At 39.9% G+C, this 19,444-nt stretch overlaps 1 protein-coding gene across 9 annotated transcripts in view; it reads right to left on the reverse strand.

Moving 5' to 3' along the window:
* The window catches only part of SAP130 (Sin3A associated protein 130), a 51,080-nt gene extending 32,258 nt beyond the window's left edge, over positions 1-18,822 (reverse strand). For 2 of the 9 annotated variants that reach the window (XM_072613474.1, XM_072613471.1), the window contains exons 1-3: positions 18,691-18,822; positions 14,879-14,996; positions 4,445-4,683 (exon numbers count right to left, since the gene is read on the reverse strand). In XM_072613474.1, coding sequence (XP_072469575.1) covers positions 4,445-4,683; positions 14,879-14,990 — 351 coding nt within the window. In that variant the 5' untranslated portion in view covers positions 14,991-14,996; positions 18,691-18,822. Of the gene's footprint in view, positions 1-4,444; positions 4,684-14,878; positions 14,997-17,041; positions 17,066-17,777; positions 18,013-18,690 lie in introns of those variants that run through there. The other 7 variants (XM_072613469.1, XM_072613468.1, XM_072613467.1 and 4 more) reach the window with 5 other exon arrangements.
* Between the last annotated feature and the right edge of the window lie 622 nt (positions 18,823-19,444).

Consider the following 19,444-nt stretch of genomic DNA (forward strand, 5'->3'; position numbering starts at 1 on the left):
AGGGAAGTCAGTGTTCATTTTAATTAATATATGACTGGGTTAGCCATTCCATCCCAACATGAATAAGTGAGATACTGAAATTGTCTAGAGTGATGATGCTCAGGGAGAGGGTGTACTCAGAAGTTAAAAAAAAAACCAAAACCCAACAACTCCAAATTCTAAAATACTCCCATGTGACTGTCATTGGCTTCAATCAATCAGCAACTATTAACTGTTCAGTATGTGCCAGATTCTATGCTAAGTTCTGAGGGCCATAAAGGCAAAAATAAAATCATTTTTGCCCTTAAAAAGATTTACTCTATTGGTTAAAAAAAAAAACAAAACACCAAGATGCATAAGTACATTTTAATAAAACAGAGATGAGGCAACTTTGGAGGGGAGTGTACAAATATCTGGAGATGAGGAAAGATTTCACAGATAAGATGGTGCCGGAGCTGAGTTTGAAGATACTAATCCTCTAAGAGGTAGAGAGTGCTGAGGAGGGAATACATTCTAGGCAGGGAGCCATGCCTAGTGCAAAGGCCTAGAGAGAGGAGGGGGAATGTTGTATGTGACAATAGCAAGAAGGAAAGTTTGGCTGGCCTGAGGTGAGTGTGAAGGGGAATAACATCCAAGAAGGCTAGAGAGACAGGATAGGGAAAAGCTGTGAAGAGCTTCAATGGCTAAAGAGTTTATATTTTATCTTATAGGTAACTGGAGGCCACTAGAATTTTTTGAGTAAGTGACCTGGTCAGACTGGTGCTTTAGAAAAATGCCTTTGGCTACGCTGCAAAGGTCAGAGAAGAGGTAGAAGAGAGCTGAGGCTGGGAGACCAATAAGGAGGAAATTATCACAATATGGGCAAGAGCTGATGAAGGCCTGAGATATGGTGGTAGAGGAGAGGACAGATGGGAAAAAATGTTGTAGAGACAGAAATGACAAGATCTAGCAACTGACTGGGTAAAGGGAGTGAGTGAGGAGATGAACATGCCACCAACAGAGTGAACCTAGATGATTAGAAGAATGTGGTGTCTTTAACGGAAATAGACAAGTTTTGGAAGGGTAAGGTTTTAAGGGAAAGGTTCTGTTCTGCACATGCAGAATTTGAGATGTCTCTGAGATAGCCAGTTTGAAATACATCCAACAGGCAACTGGAGATGAGCAACTAGAATTCAGGAGTGATTAAAACTGCAGAGATGATAAACTCACGGTAGCTGTTAAGATCATCAAGTAAGAAAACTGCTCCCTCAAATACCTAACCTCCAAGTTCTTTTATCTACCAGAGGCAGATAGAAGAAGGTTCTGTAGGAAGAGTTACAGATCTGGAGTTGGAAAAGCTGAGTTCAAATCCAGCTTCAGACACTTACAAGCTGAGTGCCCTGGATAAGTCATACAATCTCTTTAAGCCTCAGTTTCCACATCTGTAAAATGGAGACAATAACACCTACTTCCCAGAGTTGCTGTGAGTATAAAATGAGATAATTATAAAATGCTGGTCAAGCTTCAAAGCACTAAATAAATGCCAACTATTATCATCATTACTCAGTTCCTGTGAGCTCCTACATCCCACCTGAGCTGGTCACAGAGATGGCCAGTCTTTAATCTTGTCATCACTCACAGCTGTTCCATTTCTATGTTGATGACTCCCAAACTCCTTCTTCTGATCATACATTTTTATTGTTCCATCTTTCCCTCTGCATCATAACCTCTAACCTGTTCTTCAACTCCACCATGACCTCAGTTTCCTTCACTCCTTAGTTCTTTCTCAGGACTGTATTGGCTACCCTCCTCTCCCTCCCAAACTTGACCCTTTGGTGAAATGGGGAATTCTGCACTATCAAGGTAGCTATGTGGTGCAATGGATTGAGTGCTGAGCCTGGAGTCAGGAAGATCCATTTTCCTGAGTTCAAATCTGGCAAATCACACATCCACTAGCTGTGTGACCCTGGGCAAATTACTTAACTCTGTTTATCTCAGTTTCCTCATCTGTAAAATGAGCTGGAAAAGGAAATGGCCAACCGCTGCAGTGTCTCTGCCAAGAAAACCCCAAATGGGGTCATGGAGAGTCTGACTTGACTAACAACAATCCTCTACTCTTGACTCCCTTGCTGTCTTTTTCTAATGCATACTACACCCTGCCAATCCTGGATCATTCCTACGATTCATCCCCTTCACTCCTATTTATGTGCTGCTGAACATAGCTGGGAAAAGTCATAAAATGTGCTAATATGATCCATTCCAAATTTCTATTAACATCATCTCAACTGGACTCTCACTGTAGCAAGCCAAACTATCTACAGCTTTCTAATTGACTCTCTATCCCACTCACCACAGAGACTATTCCAAAACATCTTCCTCTCTTCTTCTTAAAGCTCCCCTCACTCTGTCATTCCCTCATACCACCATCTCCTGGCTTCCTTTGAGTCTCGACTCAAGTTTTACTTTCTTCAAGAAGGCTTTCCCAGTTCTTAACCTCAGTGCCTTCCCTCTGAAATTACCTCCAACTTGTCACATCTGCCTCTGGACTGTACACAGATGTTTTCATTTTGCTTCCCTCATTAGACTGAACTCCTTGAGAGCAGGGAATCCATGTTTGCCTTTCTTTGAATCTCCAGCACCTGGCACAGTGCCTGGCATATAACAGGTCCTTTACTGACTTGACTCTCATGAACTCTAGGCCCATTTTCAATACCTTAAGTTAGATGTTCTGTTAGCGTCCTGAACCCAGCAATACACACGTAGAACTGTTCCTGCCAAAGCCCTCCTAACTTTGATATCATTGCTGAGGATACCACGATCCTCCCAGTGACAAGGTTCATAACCTTGGTGTTATCTCCAGTTCCTCACTTGAAATCACTCTACATATCTAAACCTTGCCATTTTTACAACATCTCTCACAAATGAAAGCAATATCCTAACTCCTTCTCCCATGAAAGTTACACTTGTTTTGCCTAAAAAAAAAAAAAGTATTAAAATCATCCCTGAGATTTGACTGGCTCAGGGAACCAAAGGTCCAGGCTTCTGACATCACTTTCTGGTCACCTGAATACAAAACAGCCACAGGAAGCTGCCTGGCAGACCATGATGGGCCACTTAGGCAAAGGAATTTGGCTCCACTGAATCAATTCAGGATGTCCTCAATGCACATCCAGGCTGGACAGCTTGCTTCTGCTATGACTTAGTAAATCTCTTCTTGTTAACTGCTGAGTAATCTACAAGTGTCTTATTCTTCTTACATTGAAATTAAACTAATGTCATTAGTCTAAGTTAGGTCTAACCCAGAACTAACATCCCCTTTCCCCACTCCCACAGTCACCACCCCATAAACTGATCTTGACTCCTTTCTGCCTGGACAACTGCAATAACTTTCTAATTAGTCTAACTGACTCAAGTCTCTTCCACTCCAGTCCACTCTCCTTTTGGCTGCCAAGGTGATTTTCCTAAAAAGTCTGTCTGCGAAGCCATACTCCCATGCCTTAGCTCAGTGGCTCCCTACTATTCTTAAGATCAAGTATAAGATCTCTGTTTAGCCCCTAAAGCCCCTAGCAACCTGCCCCCTTCCCACCTTTCTAGTTTGTTTACACCTTACTCCTCTCAACGTATTTTCAATCCAGTGACATTAGTCTCCTTGCTGTTCCCTGAACATGACACTGTATGTCCCATCTCTGCCTTTGAACTGGCTGTCTCCTATCCTTGGAATGTTCTCCCTCCTATCTCTTAGCTTTCCTGCCTTTATACAAGCTCAGCTCAAACCCCGCCTCCTGGAGGAGGCCTTCTCATCTCCTCCAGCTCCTGAAGGCTGCAAGTGCTTTCATTCATTCTGTTTATTGCTTCTATGTATATAGCTCTCTATATACCAGTCCCCATTAGAATGTAAGTTCCCTGAGGGCAAGGACAGCTGTATGTTTTTCTTTCTTTGTCTCCCCAGGGCTTGTATAAGTGGCACACAGTAAGCACTCATTAAATGATAACTAATTGAGAAAATGTAGAAATAAAATGGCCCAGGACAGAAGCCTGAATATAGCTGCAGTTAAAGGGTGTAATGTGGAGGATGAACCAGCAAAGGAATCTGAGAGGAAAGCTGAGGTATGGAGAAGAACCAAGAGAGGTAACAGGGTCACAAAAACTTTGAGGAGAGAAAGTATCCAGAGGGAGAAGATGGTCAACAGTTTCAAATAATGGCCAAGGGTCAAGAAAGATGAGGACAGATAAAAGGCCATCAGATATGGAAAGTAAGAGAATGAAATTAACTTCAAAATCAATCATGAAAAATCTGGTAAAAAAACCTATTGATGTGCACACACACACACACACACACACACACACACACACACACAGTAATCCTAAAAAGTTGGAGATGATCATGAGGCCACATATCTAAAGACATTTGGGAAGTTGCTAAAAATTATAGGTATGTTTTCTGATTATGGCTCAATATGAAATTTTAACCTTTCCTTTAAGTTACCTTCATAAGTCCCTCTGAAAATGAAAGTGGTACTGCTGGAGTCAGGTGTGCTGCTGGTGGGGCTGTGACGGTGACTGGAGCCCCAGAGGGTACTGCATGGTGGGGAGGCAACATTTGGACTTGTGGATAAGGTCGCACCACAACTGGCTCTTGCTTTTCTTCACGAGACTGTAGGGAACTACTGGAGCCCAGGTGCTCCCGGGGCGTGATTTCTGAATCTCGATTAGATTCATCGTTAACTAATAAAGACATTAAAGGTTAAAATTAGTTTTGTCTAGCACCACATTACATCTACTATAAATCAATGAATATTGTCATGTAATTCCAATTAGATTTGAAGACTCACAAGTAGATTAGTTCTTCAATGAACCTAAATAGCATGGAAATTTGCCCATTTCACTATAATCACAATTTAACAGGACACCATCCCTCTATTTTTCAGTTTTGCCTAGTTTAAATTTTCTACATCATGGGAATTTGTTACTTGGGAAATATTTCACAATTTAAACTATGGGAAACTCTTAGAGAAATGGCTTCCTGGCTTAAAACCCACTATAGTAATATTCCATCTTGAGAGGTGGGTAAGAAATGACTACAATATAAAGCCAAAGGCACAAATGAAACATATTTAAAAGAAGAATGTCTACACTGTACACAATTATTAATGTAAATGTTAAAAACAGTAAAAGGAAGATAAATTCTGAATTGTTTTAACAACTACCTTTGGTCCCCGAGAACAGATAATGAAATATCTCTTCTTTCTCCAACAGGTGGGAGATTCCAGAGGTCAAATCATGTCTCCACTAGTCTCCACTAACAGTGGAGGTCACTCTACAAATCAGTTTTGCTCCCCTTTTTTAGTTACAAAGGGGGATTCAGAGTGTACGCATGTTTGTGTGTTCTATAGCCAACAATGACTTGAAAATAATAACTTAAAAATAGTGATTTAAAAAATAAAACAAATACAACTTATTTTCAGAAGTTAAATATTATAAAAAACAACATCAATAACAAATCTCTTAGTCTACATATAAAACAAGAAACCAAGATACTCTCTTGCAGGATGTAAGCATATATCTGAATGTACAATCTGTTATATTCATGAAGAGCTCCAAAATTACAGTAGAAAAATAAGAATGCTATAAATTACACAAAAGTTATTTGATAGGATGGGAAACTCATTTTCTTAAGGCAGACTTTCCTTAATATTTTCTTACTTTTATTCAATTCTCTTAGGCAGGATTTTTATATTTTACTATTTTAAATCTTTTATCCAATTACGGCAAAATAATGCCTGCATTATAAAGTCAAAGTTTCCTCCTTACGTTCAAAACCAATAATAACTACCTATGGAGTACTATAATAGCTAAAGTTTGTGAAGTGATTTATAAGTATTTTACTCACAACATCTGATTCTCACAACAACCCTGCAAGGCAGGTGCTGTTATGTCCATCTTTACAGATCAGTTAACTGAGGTTGATAAGACTTGCCGAGGGTCACACGGCTGGCAAGTGCTGATGAGACATGTTTTGTGACTCAAGTCTAGTATTCTAATCACTACACTACACTGTAATATCTCAAAGACATGATATAAGAAAAACACAATGGAGCTGAAAAAGATACAGAGAAGGGAAACAACGAAAACAGGAGGATATAAATTTCCATATATAAATGGAGTAAAAATTACAACCTTTTAATACAGAAAGATGCATGGTGATTAAAGTCTAAAATCATATTGTCTATAGACAAGGTAAATATAGACATATTGAACAAATTCCCATATCTTAGAAAAAGGGAAAATGCCCTGAAACTCTTAAAAAATGTAGTTTTAGAACACTGCCATTGAACAAATATTTAAATGCTTACTACATAGGTGCTATGAGAGATATAAAAATCTACAAAATACATTTACTGTCCTCAAGAAGGTGGTAATTTTAAAAATGTAACGGAATATTATGCTTCATAACAAATGAAGAGAGATTTGCAGAGAAACTTGTGAAGATATAGAAATGGACACAGAATGAACAGTTTACACAAGAACAACATTGTCAAAACAAACAATTTTGAAAGACTTAAGAACTCTGATCAATGTACTGGCCAACCAACCATATAGCTCTCCAATAACTAATGTACATGCCATGCATCTCCTGGCAGGGATAAAGGACTAGAGGATGGAATGAGATACACACACACACACACACACACACACACACACACGCGCGCGCGCTTGGACATGGACAATGCAGAAATCTATTTTGCTCAAGCATGCATATTTGTTATACTTGTTTTGGTTTTCTTTTTCTAATGGGAGGAAGATGAAAAAGGAGAAGGGTACCAAGGAAAAAGAAAAAAAGCCTTTAATTTTGAAAGTTACATGTTATCATATGCTTAAAAGAAAAAGCAAGAGATTCAGAGTTTCATATATAATCCTCATTTAGTTTGTACATGGGAGTACTTATTTTATTTGGTGTTTGTTAAGTTCTGAATTGAGAAAAAGAAAAACTTTTAAAAGTTTATAATTTAGTTAGGGAGCTAAGACAAACATAATAAAAGTACATTATAAGTGATTTAAGACTAGGAAAAAGAGCACGCCCTAGGGAAGTTAACACACCTAGCCATGGCAATGTGTGAACAGGATTGATGAAAAAAGAGCAGCCTCATAGACCGCTATATGTAACTGAAACTATGCTTGCTTCACACTTCATGCCATTATCCAATCCAGCTACCTTCCCATCCTACTGCAGTGTGTTTCTGCTCTGGGCACAGTGATCAATCAGATTAATTCTATTGTTGCTTATGGAAATAGAGTACGCTTTCTACAGAAGAGAGGGCTACACTCTTCATGCGCTTGGGACTCTAGATCAGGGGTGGGGAACCTGTGGCCTCGAGATCACATGTGGCATTTTAGGTCCCTGGGTGGAGCCTTTTGACTGAGTCTAAGTTCTACAGAACAAATCCTTTTATTAAGAGGATTTGTTCTATGAAGTTTGGATTTAGTTAAAGGGCTGCACTTGAGGATTGAGATGGCCATATGTGGCCTCAAGGCTGTAGGTTCCCCACCCCTATTCTAGACCAAAACACATCTCCTAAGCAAGCATTCTCTTACCTATATTTTCTCCCATATTAAAATGCAAACTCCTAGAAGATAAAGCTTATGTCCCTACCACTTAATAAATTCACTGAGAAGGAAAAAATCACTTCAGTAGGAAGTGATCAAGCAAAGGGGGAAAAGTGGCTGTATTTGAGCTGGAATCTTGAAAGTATGTGACAGGAAGAAACAAAGGTTTTCACAAACTTATGAAACTTACTTGTTACCCTCAAAGAAATGAGAAAAACTGAAATGTAGATAAGTTCTGGAATGGTTTAGAGAAATTCATAGAAAGTTAGGAAAAGCTAGAAGGCTAGAGTGGTGAAACAATTGTTGTAGGGACCTGAATTTAAATCCTATGTCTGACCCATACTAATTCTGTGTGTCTTTGGGCAAATCCCTCAAACTCTCAGCACCCCCAAACCATTTTTGCAGATTAGAAATTGATCTGAAATTTGCTCACAAAAGAAACTAAAAATCTGACCTCATCAGGCTGCTATATGGATTAAATAAAACAAGCCCTCTGTTATTCTTATAACATGATATAAATGTAGATTATTATTTTGAAGTCATATAAGTCAACCATACATTCTTATATATATACTGATGGAACAGAAATGCCAGTTTTACATAATGAAAGTGTCCAATAAAAGATCTACATGATGCTCATTAGTCTTTTTGTACTTATCTTCTCTAATTCTCATTTAATACTTATAATGATAATGATAAGACTTTTAGGGCTATCAAACTATAAATTCTTTGAGATCTGCATCTTATTTTATTTCTTATCTTCCACAAGCCTACTACTATTGTATCTGCAGAGAAAGGAGGTACCTAACATCAATGTAATTTTTCTTCACTTCTGTCATACTCTAATTTTTTGGCATAGAGGCCAGTGATAGTATTGTGATTATAGTGTTAAATCTAGCATTTTATGCAAAGTCTTCAAAGAACTGAAATTGAGGATCATCCAAAGGGTAACGGAGAGAAACATGGTGGATGCAAGAGATGGAAAAGGAATTACAGGATGTTAAAGAAATGTATGAGCAAAAAAAGTTTTATAAGTCACTTAGGAAGAGCCAAAGATTACTGATTGAAAGTTCACATTGAACAGACCTGTGGAAAACTCATGAGAAGAAATGGACAAGAATTATACAAGGCATGTAGATATAGAAGTATTAGAATCTGTATTACTGGAGGGAAAATCTGTTTTGGTGAGATCACATTTCTCATGCCTTTGTGTATTTTGCTTTTTTAAACCTCTCAATATTAAGACAATTTTTATCCAAATCTCTTAAGTGAAGTTGCCAATTTCTATTTTTGAGGTAAAGTTAGATCCACAGAATGACTCCACTGTTTTCCACGTTTTTTGAAACACACACACACACACACACACACACACGAATGAATGCAAAGTAAAACATTTTTATCTAAGCTCTTTGACAATCCATCAACTGCCCCTTGAATCTACTAGGCTGCACAAGGCTGGACTTTCTTGTCTTTAGTACCTAATACAGAAGAGGAAATTACTGGTTGAACTGAATGCTCCTTTGAAGTTAAGTTTATCTTTTCCCATTTAACTAAAAGGGAACCCAAGAGAAGTCAGAGACTTATTCAAGGACAGACCCACGTTGTGGAAAGGTGGAAAGGCAACATGGTATAGCAGAAAGAGTATTTCATACATCGTAAGTAAGTCATAAATCCTGGGTTCCAATTAATCTCAGTCTTTTGTTTTGCCCTCTCCTGTGTACATATCATACAGTAATAAAAAATATAGCTCATGTAATCACAAAGAGGATAGGTAACCAAGACCTCAGAAGCCATTTGTACTGACATATATCTTTAACAGGAATAAAAATCCCTGAATAAGTAATGTAGCCTCTACATGAAGAGCTCTGATGAGGGGGAAAATACCTCCCAAGGTAGCCTAACTACTACAACTTTTAAAAACATCTTTCATATCACCCACATTTCCCAATATGCCCCTTTCCCTTTCCTTTCTCCTTCCCAGAGAGCTATGTCTTAAAACAAAGAATTAAAAATTTTTTTTTGGTAAAACTAAGCAACATATAAAGATCAAGATTTTATGTAAGTGCTGTGCACTTACAATTCCCCATCTCTGCAAAAAAGGGAAGAAAATGCATCCTTATATCTTCTTTGGGACCAATTTTGGTAATTATAATTTCAAAACATTCATTTTGATTGCTTTGTCGTTGTTTTCATATATATAGTTGTAGTCACTGCATAAACTGTTTTCCTGATTCTGCATACTTCTCTATGTCAGTTCACATAAGTCTTCTCATGTTTCTCTAAATTCATAATATTCATTGTTTCTTACAATGCAGTAATATTCCACTGCATTGATAGTACCACAATTTGCTTAACTATTACCCAGTAGAAATCCATTCACTTTTAAAAAGCGTCATTAGTTAGAAAGGTTTTTTTCTTATAAAGAACCTAAATTTACCTTTCCAACGTCTATCCACTGCTCCTACTTCTGCACTCTGGAACTAGAGAGAACAAATTTAATCTTTCTTCTCATGACATCTTTTCAAATATTTAGAGACTTTTATATGTTCTTTTTATGACTTTTCTTCAGGTTATACAGCTCCAGTTCCTTCAACCAATTTTAAATATGGTATAGCACGTTCTAGAGGTTGTTCATCATACTGACTTCCATCCCTTGGTAAAGCATCTTTTGCAAAATGTGTTTTCAGAAAAGAACACAATACTTCCTTATGTTGTCTGACAAGGGAAGAGTATGGTAGGACTATCCCTCTGCCTATTTTAATGTACTAAAATCATGATTTTTTTTTTAATTTCTGCTTCCATACTAGCATCTCTTCTAGGTTATAAAGTCTTTAAGGGAAAGAGTATGGCTTATTCATCATTATATTCCCAGCCTCTAAAACACCATCTTGTACTTTGTACTCATTTAACAAGTGTTGGCTTAATTAATATGTATGTGCTGCGCAATCAAATTGTTAACATCTTGGGCAAGGAACAAGCACCCATAAAACAAGCATCAGTTTGTTTATTTCCAAGATATAAAGTTATATATATATAGATATAAATTTATTAAATATTTGAAAACCTGGTAAGTTTGGAAAGCTGATCTGGCCTACAAAGAGATAAGATGTGTAACTGTCTTGCTGCTCTGGAAACCCTTTTGTTTTAGGTAGTAACTTGAAGAATAAACAGAATCTTATGTTTCGCTATGTCTACTGTAAGTAACAAAGCCAATTTGCTCCTTATAGTAGAAAAACAGGTTTCTACCAGGTAAAATATTGCCTATAATACCTTCACTGTGCAAAGAAAAGGGAGGTTCATCAATGTGTATATTGCTGCTAACTAGAAAACTTCCATTGTACCTATCCCAGTACTCTGTACACAGGAGGCACTCAAATCTTTGTTAAGCTATCTTCTTTGATGCATAGCTTACTCCAAAGACTTTAGAGTTAAAATATCAAAAACCATGTTTATAATAATGACTGTCATTTTTTACACTATGGACAAGTATCCTCTCTACAAATATTTGTAATTTCCTATAATATATGACATTTATTCTATAAACATTTAGGAAGAAATGCTTAATTCATATCAAATTTATTTAAAGAAATGAACTCAGTGATTTCTGCAATTTGTCTAAATAATTTTGTAGACAAGATTACCTCTAAATGAGGAAGGTATGCAATAGCTCACAGTATTCCTCAGTTAGTGATCAAACATTAATCAACCACTTTCAAGTCAGCGTGAAAAATGTCTAGATAGATAGGAGTCCAAGTTTAGGAAGCAGTGGCTATTCCCATCTACTAATTTTCTAAAAGCCGTAAGTTTTAGTATTTGCCTCCTATGAAAGTCCTAGTTCCATATGAAATAGCACGACTGGCAACAAAAGAGACATCTCCCCATGAGAAGAAAGATTTATCCTAGTCTACTTGGTGATGCTACCACCTACCCTGCTTTCATGTGGAAACTAAGCGGTAGAAAAGAACATACCACTTCAGAGAAGTAAGGAAATGGTATATTTACAAGGGAACTTTGCTAAGGAATCCTTCTCTTCCTTATATTACTCCTATAACACTCAAAATAGTTATACTTCTCACATGACATTCATCACACATAGGCAGACCTTAACTCAAGAGGTCAGACACCTTACTAGTGTTGAGGCAATTTCTTCCACATAGTACTTTTTTCTCTAAAAGGCAAGTAATTTGAATGATTCAGGGTTAAGATGCAGCTTTCTGGTTGCCCAGGGTCTTTAAAAGGTCAGCCCACAAAGAGTCAGAGCCCTTCACCCTTGGCACATGTACAAAGCTGTGCATTACATTTCTATGATTTAGTAAACCTTCTTTTATTAACTATTAAATGGTCTGTGAGGCGTCCATTTTGCTCTGATCACAACTTGAAGCACCAGACTAGTCTGAATCAGGTCTGATAAAACACATATACACAACTAACCTCCCAAGACGGTTGAGCTAGGTGGGTGCCACAAAAATTTTCTCACCTTCTATTGGGATTTTCCCCTTCTTTCTTCCCCTTGCTACTGCAGACCCACCTAATGTCTCATAGTCTTCTTCACTCTTGGCCTCTACTTCTTACCTGACTCTAATTCCAAGTCCAGAACAGAGGTGAGTAAACCCTCTATGCCCATTTTTTCCATTTTTACTGTTGTTACCTAATCCTAAAATCTCACAGCAAGTATTTTCAAACCCTATCCTATCAATTTGTGGTACATCCCATACCCCAACCCAGGAAGGCCTCTTCTCATTCTTGTGATATACTTCCCAGAAGAGTGAGTCTTAACTACATTCCTGTTGTGTCAATGAATCTTATTTCAGTCCTTTGAATAACATAAGACACTATTCACTGGTGAAACAACAGGGAATAGTGGAGAGAACACTCATCGAGGAATCAGGAGGCCTTGACTCTAGTCTTAGGTTTGTTACTAATTAGTTAAATGACCTTGGGCATGTCTCTTCAACTCCCTGGGCTTGTTTTTTCTTCTGTAAAATAAAGTGGTTGGACTATAAAGGTGATAAGATTTTGGGGGTACATAGGTGGTAGAGTCAATAGAGTGCTAGACCTGGGAATCAGGAAGACCTAAATTCAAATCCTGCATCACTTAATAATCATGTAACTCTGGGTAAATCACTGAGTTTCTCTCTCCCTCAGTTCCCTCACCTGTAGAATAGGGATAATAAGAGCACCTACCCTAACATTGTCGTGAGGATAAAAATCAAATTAGCTAAAATATATTAAAGCACTTTACAAACAGCTATATACGTTTGTTTTGTTGTTGTTGTTATAATTATATTCCCTCTAAGATCCCTTTTATACTGAACTTTCATACTTCTATTATCATGTACCTGAAACTTAAGTCTTTCTCTAGGGAATCTAACATCTGTTTCATGTTATTAGTAAAGGAAAAATAAACTCAGAAATATACATGATTCACAAATAGCAATAAAGGAGTGCTATTCTCCAGCAGAACAAAGGAGGAGCAGGAATAAGGAGGTAAGGGGGTCAATCCCTGGGATGCTCAGAATAAAAGAACCAAGGTGACAATGAGGCAGCTTGGATTAACAAGTATTCTAAAGGTCTCTTCTGGCCAGAGATTCTGTACCTTTCACTTAACAACTCACAGAGCCACTGTCCTTTCTCTTTACTACTAACCTCAGATGTTACTTTGATGGAACTTCCGCCTTATGCCATGAGAACCTTTACAAACAGAACCTTTACTAACATTCCCATGCTTGATAGGTAGGGAGATGGGAAGAGAGGGATCAATAAGTCCACAATCCCATCATTCAAGATTCACCAGATATATTCCTGGCATTTCAATGTGGAATTGTGAATTCAACAGAAACTGTTGATATACATTGGCTACCTCTTACATTACTATTAATATTCTTCTGTAGAACATACTTATTATAGGTTAAATAGGCTTTTGCAGAATGATAAATTTTTTCAATGAACAAAAATCTGTTTTCTACATATACCACTCTCCCCATTAAAAAAGAAAGGAAAACAAAACCCTTGTGAAAAATATGCATAGTCAAACAATTTAAATCCTGGAATTATCCATGTCCAAAAACAGATGTCTCAATGCATTGTGTCCATCAACTCTTTATCAGGAAGTGAGTAGAAAGTTTGATCATGCTGTCCTGACAACTTAACACTACCATGAGAAAATATCTTTTGAATTCTAAGTAAGTTACTTTTAGGCAAATGTCTAGCATTCTTAGAATTTGAGAGGCTGCTTGTATTGCCTTATGTTGTAGTTACTGTCACCTTTCCCCTGCCAGAGTGCAAGCTTCTAGAGAAGGGGACTTATCTTACGTCCTAAAGTGTCGAGCATATGACAGGCACCCAAATATGCTGAAATAATTTTTTCAGGCTTGAAAAACCTGAAAACTACTCAATTATCTTCATGTCCATCAAGGATGTAAGAAGGGAAGAAATAAAACAGAGATGGAACAAAGTTTTGTTTTCTCCCAAGGTTCAGCACAGGCACCACTGCCTCAATGAAGCCCTACTACATTCTTCCCTACCCCTCCCAGCTGTAAGTGTTCTTTTTCTCTCTCCCCTCAAATTTCCTTTACAATACCCATTTGTGGATATGCTGTACCCCCACATCAGGGTGTAAGGTCCATGAGGGTATTGTTGTCTTCATATCCCTAGTACACATCTGAGGATGTGCCTGGTTCCTTTTGCTTTTTGAACTGACTTATGATTTTACTGGTATAGGGAAAATGTCAAATGTTAGCTCTATGGATACAGATTAGCATCTCTTCTCTGACTTTTAGAGTGTTGTCTGGGGCACTGAGAAGTTAAATTGTCCATGGTCACATAGCCTGCAAGTGTCAAAGGTAGGACTTGAACCCACTACCCCAAAGCCTGCTCTTTATCTATTATACCATTATGTTTTCCATCTGGCATATAGTAATCTTTTCATAAATGCTTACAGAATTGCATTTTAGTTGGAGCTTATAAATTTTAGTTGTTTCAATCAATTATAAATAACATGATAATGAAGATGATGACAGCAATCTATAGTGCTTTTGCAAAATGCTTTAAATATTATCTCATTTGATCCTCCAAATGACCCTGAGAGCTATTAAGATTATTCCCATTTTACAAATGAGGAAAGTGAGGCACATAAAGGTCAAGTGGTTTGCCCAAAGTCACATACCTAGTGTCTGAGACTAGATTCAAAACTCAGGCCTTCCTGGCTGCACTCCATCACCTAGTTGTAGAATCTGCCTAATTTTCTGCCTAATTCTGAACACTAAAACTGGCAAGCTTATTAAGGCAAATAAGAGAACACTTAAAAACGCCTTACCTGTAGCTGTTGGGTTTATCAGCCCTGTAGATGCACTGTTGGAAATTTGTGAGGGAGCTTGGCCTAGCCCTGCAGAAGGGGCTCCTGAACGAGGAAACTGTTGAGAACTCATTTCTACCTGCAAAATACAGTCACACTGTTACAATTTGATCTGGAGATGCAGGATGTTACACATATCTACAGTTGGTACCACTGAGTTTAAACCTTAAAATGACATTACCTTAATTGTTAGAATAACTAAATAACTTATCTCAACTAGACAAAACATCAGCTGAAAAACTAAATAATTTTCAAATGGGAAATGCTACCTGAATTTCTATAACCAAGTAGAAAAAAGCTAACAAATTACTCTAGTCCATTTATGTCTATGGTTGTTCAGTTGTTCTGACTCTTCATAACCCCATTTGGGGTTTTCTTGGCAAAGATACTGGAGTGGTTTGCCATTTCCTTCTCCAGCTCATTTTACAGATGAGGGAATTTAGGCAAAAAGGGTTAAGTTACTTGCCCAAGGTGTTACAGAAACTACTAAGTGTCTGATGGTGGATTTGAACTCAGGTCCCCCTGATTCCAAGTCTGGTGCTCTATCCACTGAACCACCTAGCTGCCCATAGCTAAGTTTATGTCTTATCTTTAATCAAATCACTGTAATATTTTTCTCATCATAAAGGGATCTACAGGACCTATCTACTCTGGGGCATGTTTGCAAAAACACTTTATTTTAAAATTCTCCGGGAAGTATTCAGAAATATATCCTTGATAGATATGAAGATAATTAAGTAGTTTTCGGGTTTTTCAAGCCTGAAAAAATTCTTCCAGCATATTTGGATGCCTGCCATTTCAGAAATTCAGCCATTTACTCATGCCAAAAAAGAAATTTTTTTTAATGTCAAAACTAAAATTTTAACATTTTTACTATTACTTCTTACTTTTCCCAATAATTACAATGCAGAATCACAGATCTCAGTGTTGGAAAGGAACTCAGAGCTTGTCTAGTCCAACCTCAACTTAAATAAGAATCCCTTCCACAACATACTCAACAAATGGTCATCCAATCTTTTCTTGAAAACCTCCAGAGAGGGAACCCACTTCCTCCTGAGGTAACCCTTCCACTTTTTCATATAGCTTTTATTTTTCTTCCTTAAATCAAATTTAAATCTGCTTCTTTGAAATTTCTATTCACTATTCCCACCTCTGACTTCTAGAAAAACAAAAGAAGTCTATTCCCTTTTCTATAGGCCAGCATTTCAAATACTTGACACTACAATAATCATGTCCTCCATAAGTCTTCTCTTCTCCAGGAAAAACATCTTCAGTTCCAAAGATGTGCATATGGTAGGATGTTGAGTGTTTCATCAAATAATCTTGTTGCCTTCCTCTAGATGATTTCTAGTTAAAAATGTTCTTCCTGAAAGTGGTGTCAAGAACTGACAATGGCAATTCTCTATGATGAGGCCTGATATGGGTACAATACTCTCACCCCACAGTCTTAGATACCATATCTCTAATAATGCAGCCCAAAATTGCCCTTTTTTGATATCCATACTAGGTTATCATCTCATGTTGAGCTTGCAGTCAACTAAGTCTCTCCCCCAAGACCACTTTCCGATGAACTAGCCTAGTTCTATCTCCCTCATCTTGTACTAGCAACATTTATTTTTTGACCTGAGCGACCTTAGCCCGCCAAGATATTTTGGATTCATCCTTGCAGTCAGTGGATAAGCCACTGCTCCCAGTTTTATGTCATCTATACTTTTAGCTAACTCTTTTAAATCACCTTTAAGGTTTTTAGGTAAGAATTATACTAGCCAACATACAAGACTTTCTGGCATATTTTAGCTTAACACAGGAATTTCTGCAAATAGGCTTTATAGCCAAAAAATTCAGCGAATAATAAAACCTGCTTGGGAAAGACACAATAGAGTCTTCATTAATTGTGATTGTGTGTGTGTGTGTGTGTGTGTGTGTGTGTGTGTGTGTGTGTGTAACAATCAACAAGTAGGTATTCTTGAAACTTTATGGAGTACTCACAGGGCACATGGCACCTCACTAAATGCTAATCAATTAAGAACTCTGCCTTGTCTTTAAAGATTTTTACAAGTTTGCAAATAACAAGAACAAAAGCAAATCATTTAAGGCTTTGCGAGAAAAAATTTTAAATCATACTTTGTATTTTAACTCCATCCAAAGATGTTATTTCAAGCCATTAAAAAAAGGTACTTCCTTTGAACAATCAGAGAAAATTAAAAGGCAGAGTCATTCAGGATTCACTCAGCTGGGAGAAATGGGAATAAAATCTAGGCTTCCCAACAAGAAATATATTACTCTGTTAATTATATCCTACCTAAAATACAACTCTTAACCACCCCATGATCTTATTTCATGTATTTCGATTTGCACTAAGGTACCATAACTAGGTGGGGGATTTTTCTACATTAAAGGAAAGTATATATAGGAAGCACACTTTGGTAATGCACACATCATAGTCAAAGAAATGTGTGTTTTTGAGAAAACCAGCCTTTAGCAATTTCTAACTTGACAGTAAAGAGATTTTATATCTCCATGTCACTGAAAGGTTCCGTGGTGCAGAGAGATATAGAGTCACAGACATCTCACAGCAAGATTTGACCAAAAGGAGATCAGTCAATGGCTCTGTTTGCAAGACCTAGATTTAAAGATTTCCTTTTCCCTTCCCCTCACATTTATTCTAATAGACTCCTCTAAAATCTGTTTCCAAGCACGTTTTAACTCTAAATGCTCAGGTGCTTCCTTCCCCACCCAAACCAATGAATGGATCGGATGACAGGGCTGTCCCGCCTCCTCTCTCTGGGGTGCTCCAGCCTGGCTCTTCCAGCGAGGGAAGAACAGGTTCAGGTCTTCCCAAGATAACTAGCTCCTGTACCCTGCCGCCTGTCTGCCGTCTGCCGTCTGCCGTCTGCCCCAGAAGCTTCTTTCTAGCTCCTGCCCACTCTTTTTTCCATCAGATCCCAGTCCGGGAAGCGGACTCACAAAGGAACCAGGGAGGGAAGCAGGAGGGCCCCTTCCCCATAGCCAATACAGTCTTTCGGTCCCCGTGACACCGGCTCCGGCCCAGCAAACACCCCAGTTACTAGAGCAGTTTCAGTATTTGGTTCCAGCTTTCTCCCCAAGAACCTGCCCCTCCCCTTCCCACCGCCCGCCTATTGGCCCGGCGCCGAAGGCGTCACACGGGCTCGGGCTCCAATCCAGCATCAACCTCGGCGCCCTAGCCCCACCCTCCCATCGAACCTCGACTAATCAAGCTAGGGGCTCTGGCAGGGCTACCCAAATTTCACGACCCCGCGACCAATAGAAGAGGAGAGATGGCTCGTCCAATGAGAAGGGGCGGGGGGGCGGGGAGGGAGGCCCCGCCTTTGCCTGGGTCTGAAAGCGGCGGGCGCAGGTCCCGGATGTAGATAGTCACTTTAAACTGCTCTGTGAGCCAAACTGCCTCCGCCACCGCCCCCCGCCCGGCCAATCTCCCTGTCTTCTACCCATCAAAGCCAGACCCAGAGCCAGTCGGCCCAAGGCCCAGACCCCGCCTCTTTGCCGCGGGGCACCCCAAGCCGGGGGCAGAGGCTCCTCGCAGCTTCAACTGCCGGGACTAACCGCCCTATCCCAGGCTACTGACAGGACCCCACAACTTCCTAAGCGGTGCGATACCTGGCGAAGGACCAAGCCGACTACGCTTCGTCGGGGCCACCTTTCCCAGGGGACCCTCGGCAGAGCGGACGCCGCAACCCTGGCCCGGCCCGGCTGCCCCGCCCCCTCCCCGGATCCCCTCCTCCCGCCACTACCTGGACTCCGAAGCGCGGAGCCGCCGCTCCTCCGTTCTGCCTTCTCCGTGTTGTTCTCTGCCTTTCCTAGCGGCGCCTCTCAGGCGTCTTAGTCCCCGGGGCTCTGGACCCGCCGCGGCGGCCGCGGCTAGCTCTCCTCTCAACCTAGCACCGCCGCTTCCGCCGCCGCACCGAGACGCCCGCCCATTGGTTGGGGCTGGCACCGCCCACCTCGAGTTGAGCCACTGAGAGCGTGGCGTTAGCCAGAAGGTGGGATCGTCAGGGGAGGGATGTCCCAGCCCGGGGTGATAGGGCATTCTGGGTCTTGTAGTTTTTCCTGACAAGGGGGCGTGACTGGGAGGGTACGAGTGGGCGAAAGGGCGGGCACAGCCGCCAGTCCTGCGTCACGCCCCCCTTTGCAGTCTTCCATTGGCTCTAATCGAGCCGCTTTTCACTTCATGCTACCCTCTCCTCCCCCTACCCAACTGAGAAAAGGCGACCGGATCTAGCGCTGGAGCTCCGCCTTCTCCTCCAGGCCCCCGAACCGCGGGCCCTGGATTTGTCACTTGCATGGCGGGCCACGTAAGGGGGAGTGGGGAAGATGGGACTCCAAACGAGCCCCATTCCACGCTTTCCTTTAAAGGGCAGATGGGGAGGTGGGGCTTGGGGTTCGTTTTTAATGTATCCTCTTCATCTCCCGGGATCCGTTGCACGTGGCGGGTGCCTGTCAGCGGGGATGGCCACCCCGGCCCCGCAGCGCTGGCGGCAGAGGCGA

This window comes from Notamacropus eugenii, chromosome 5, assembly GCF_028372415.1.
Source record: "Notamacropus eugenii isolate mMacEug1 chromosome 5, mMacEug1.pri_v2, whole genome shotgun sequence".
Taxonomy (NCBI): domain Eukaryota; kingdom Metazoa; phylum Chordata; class Mammalia; order Diprotodontia; family Macropodidae; genus Notamacropus; species Notamacropus eugenii.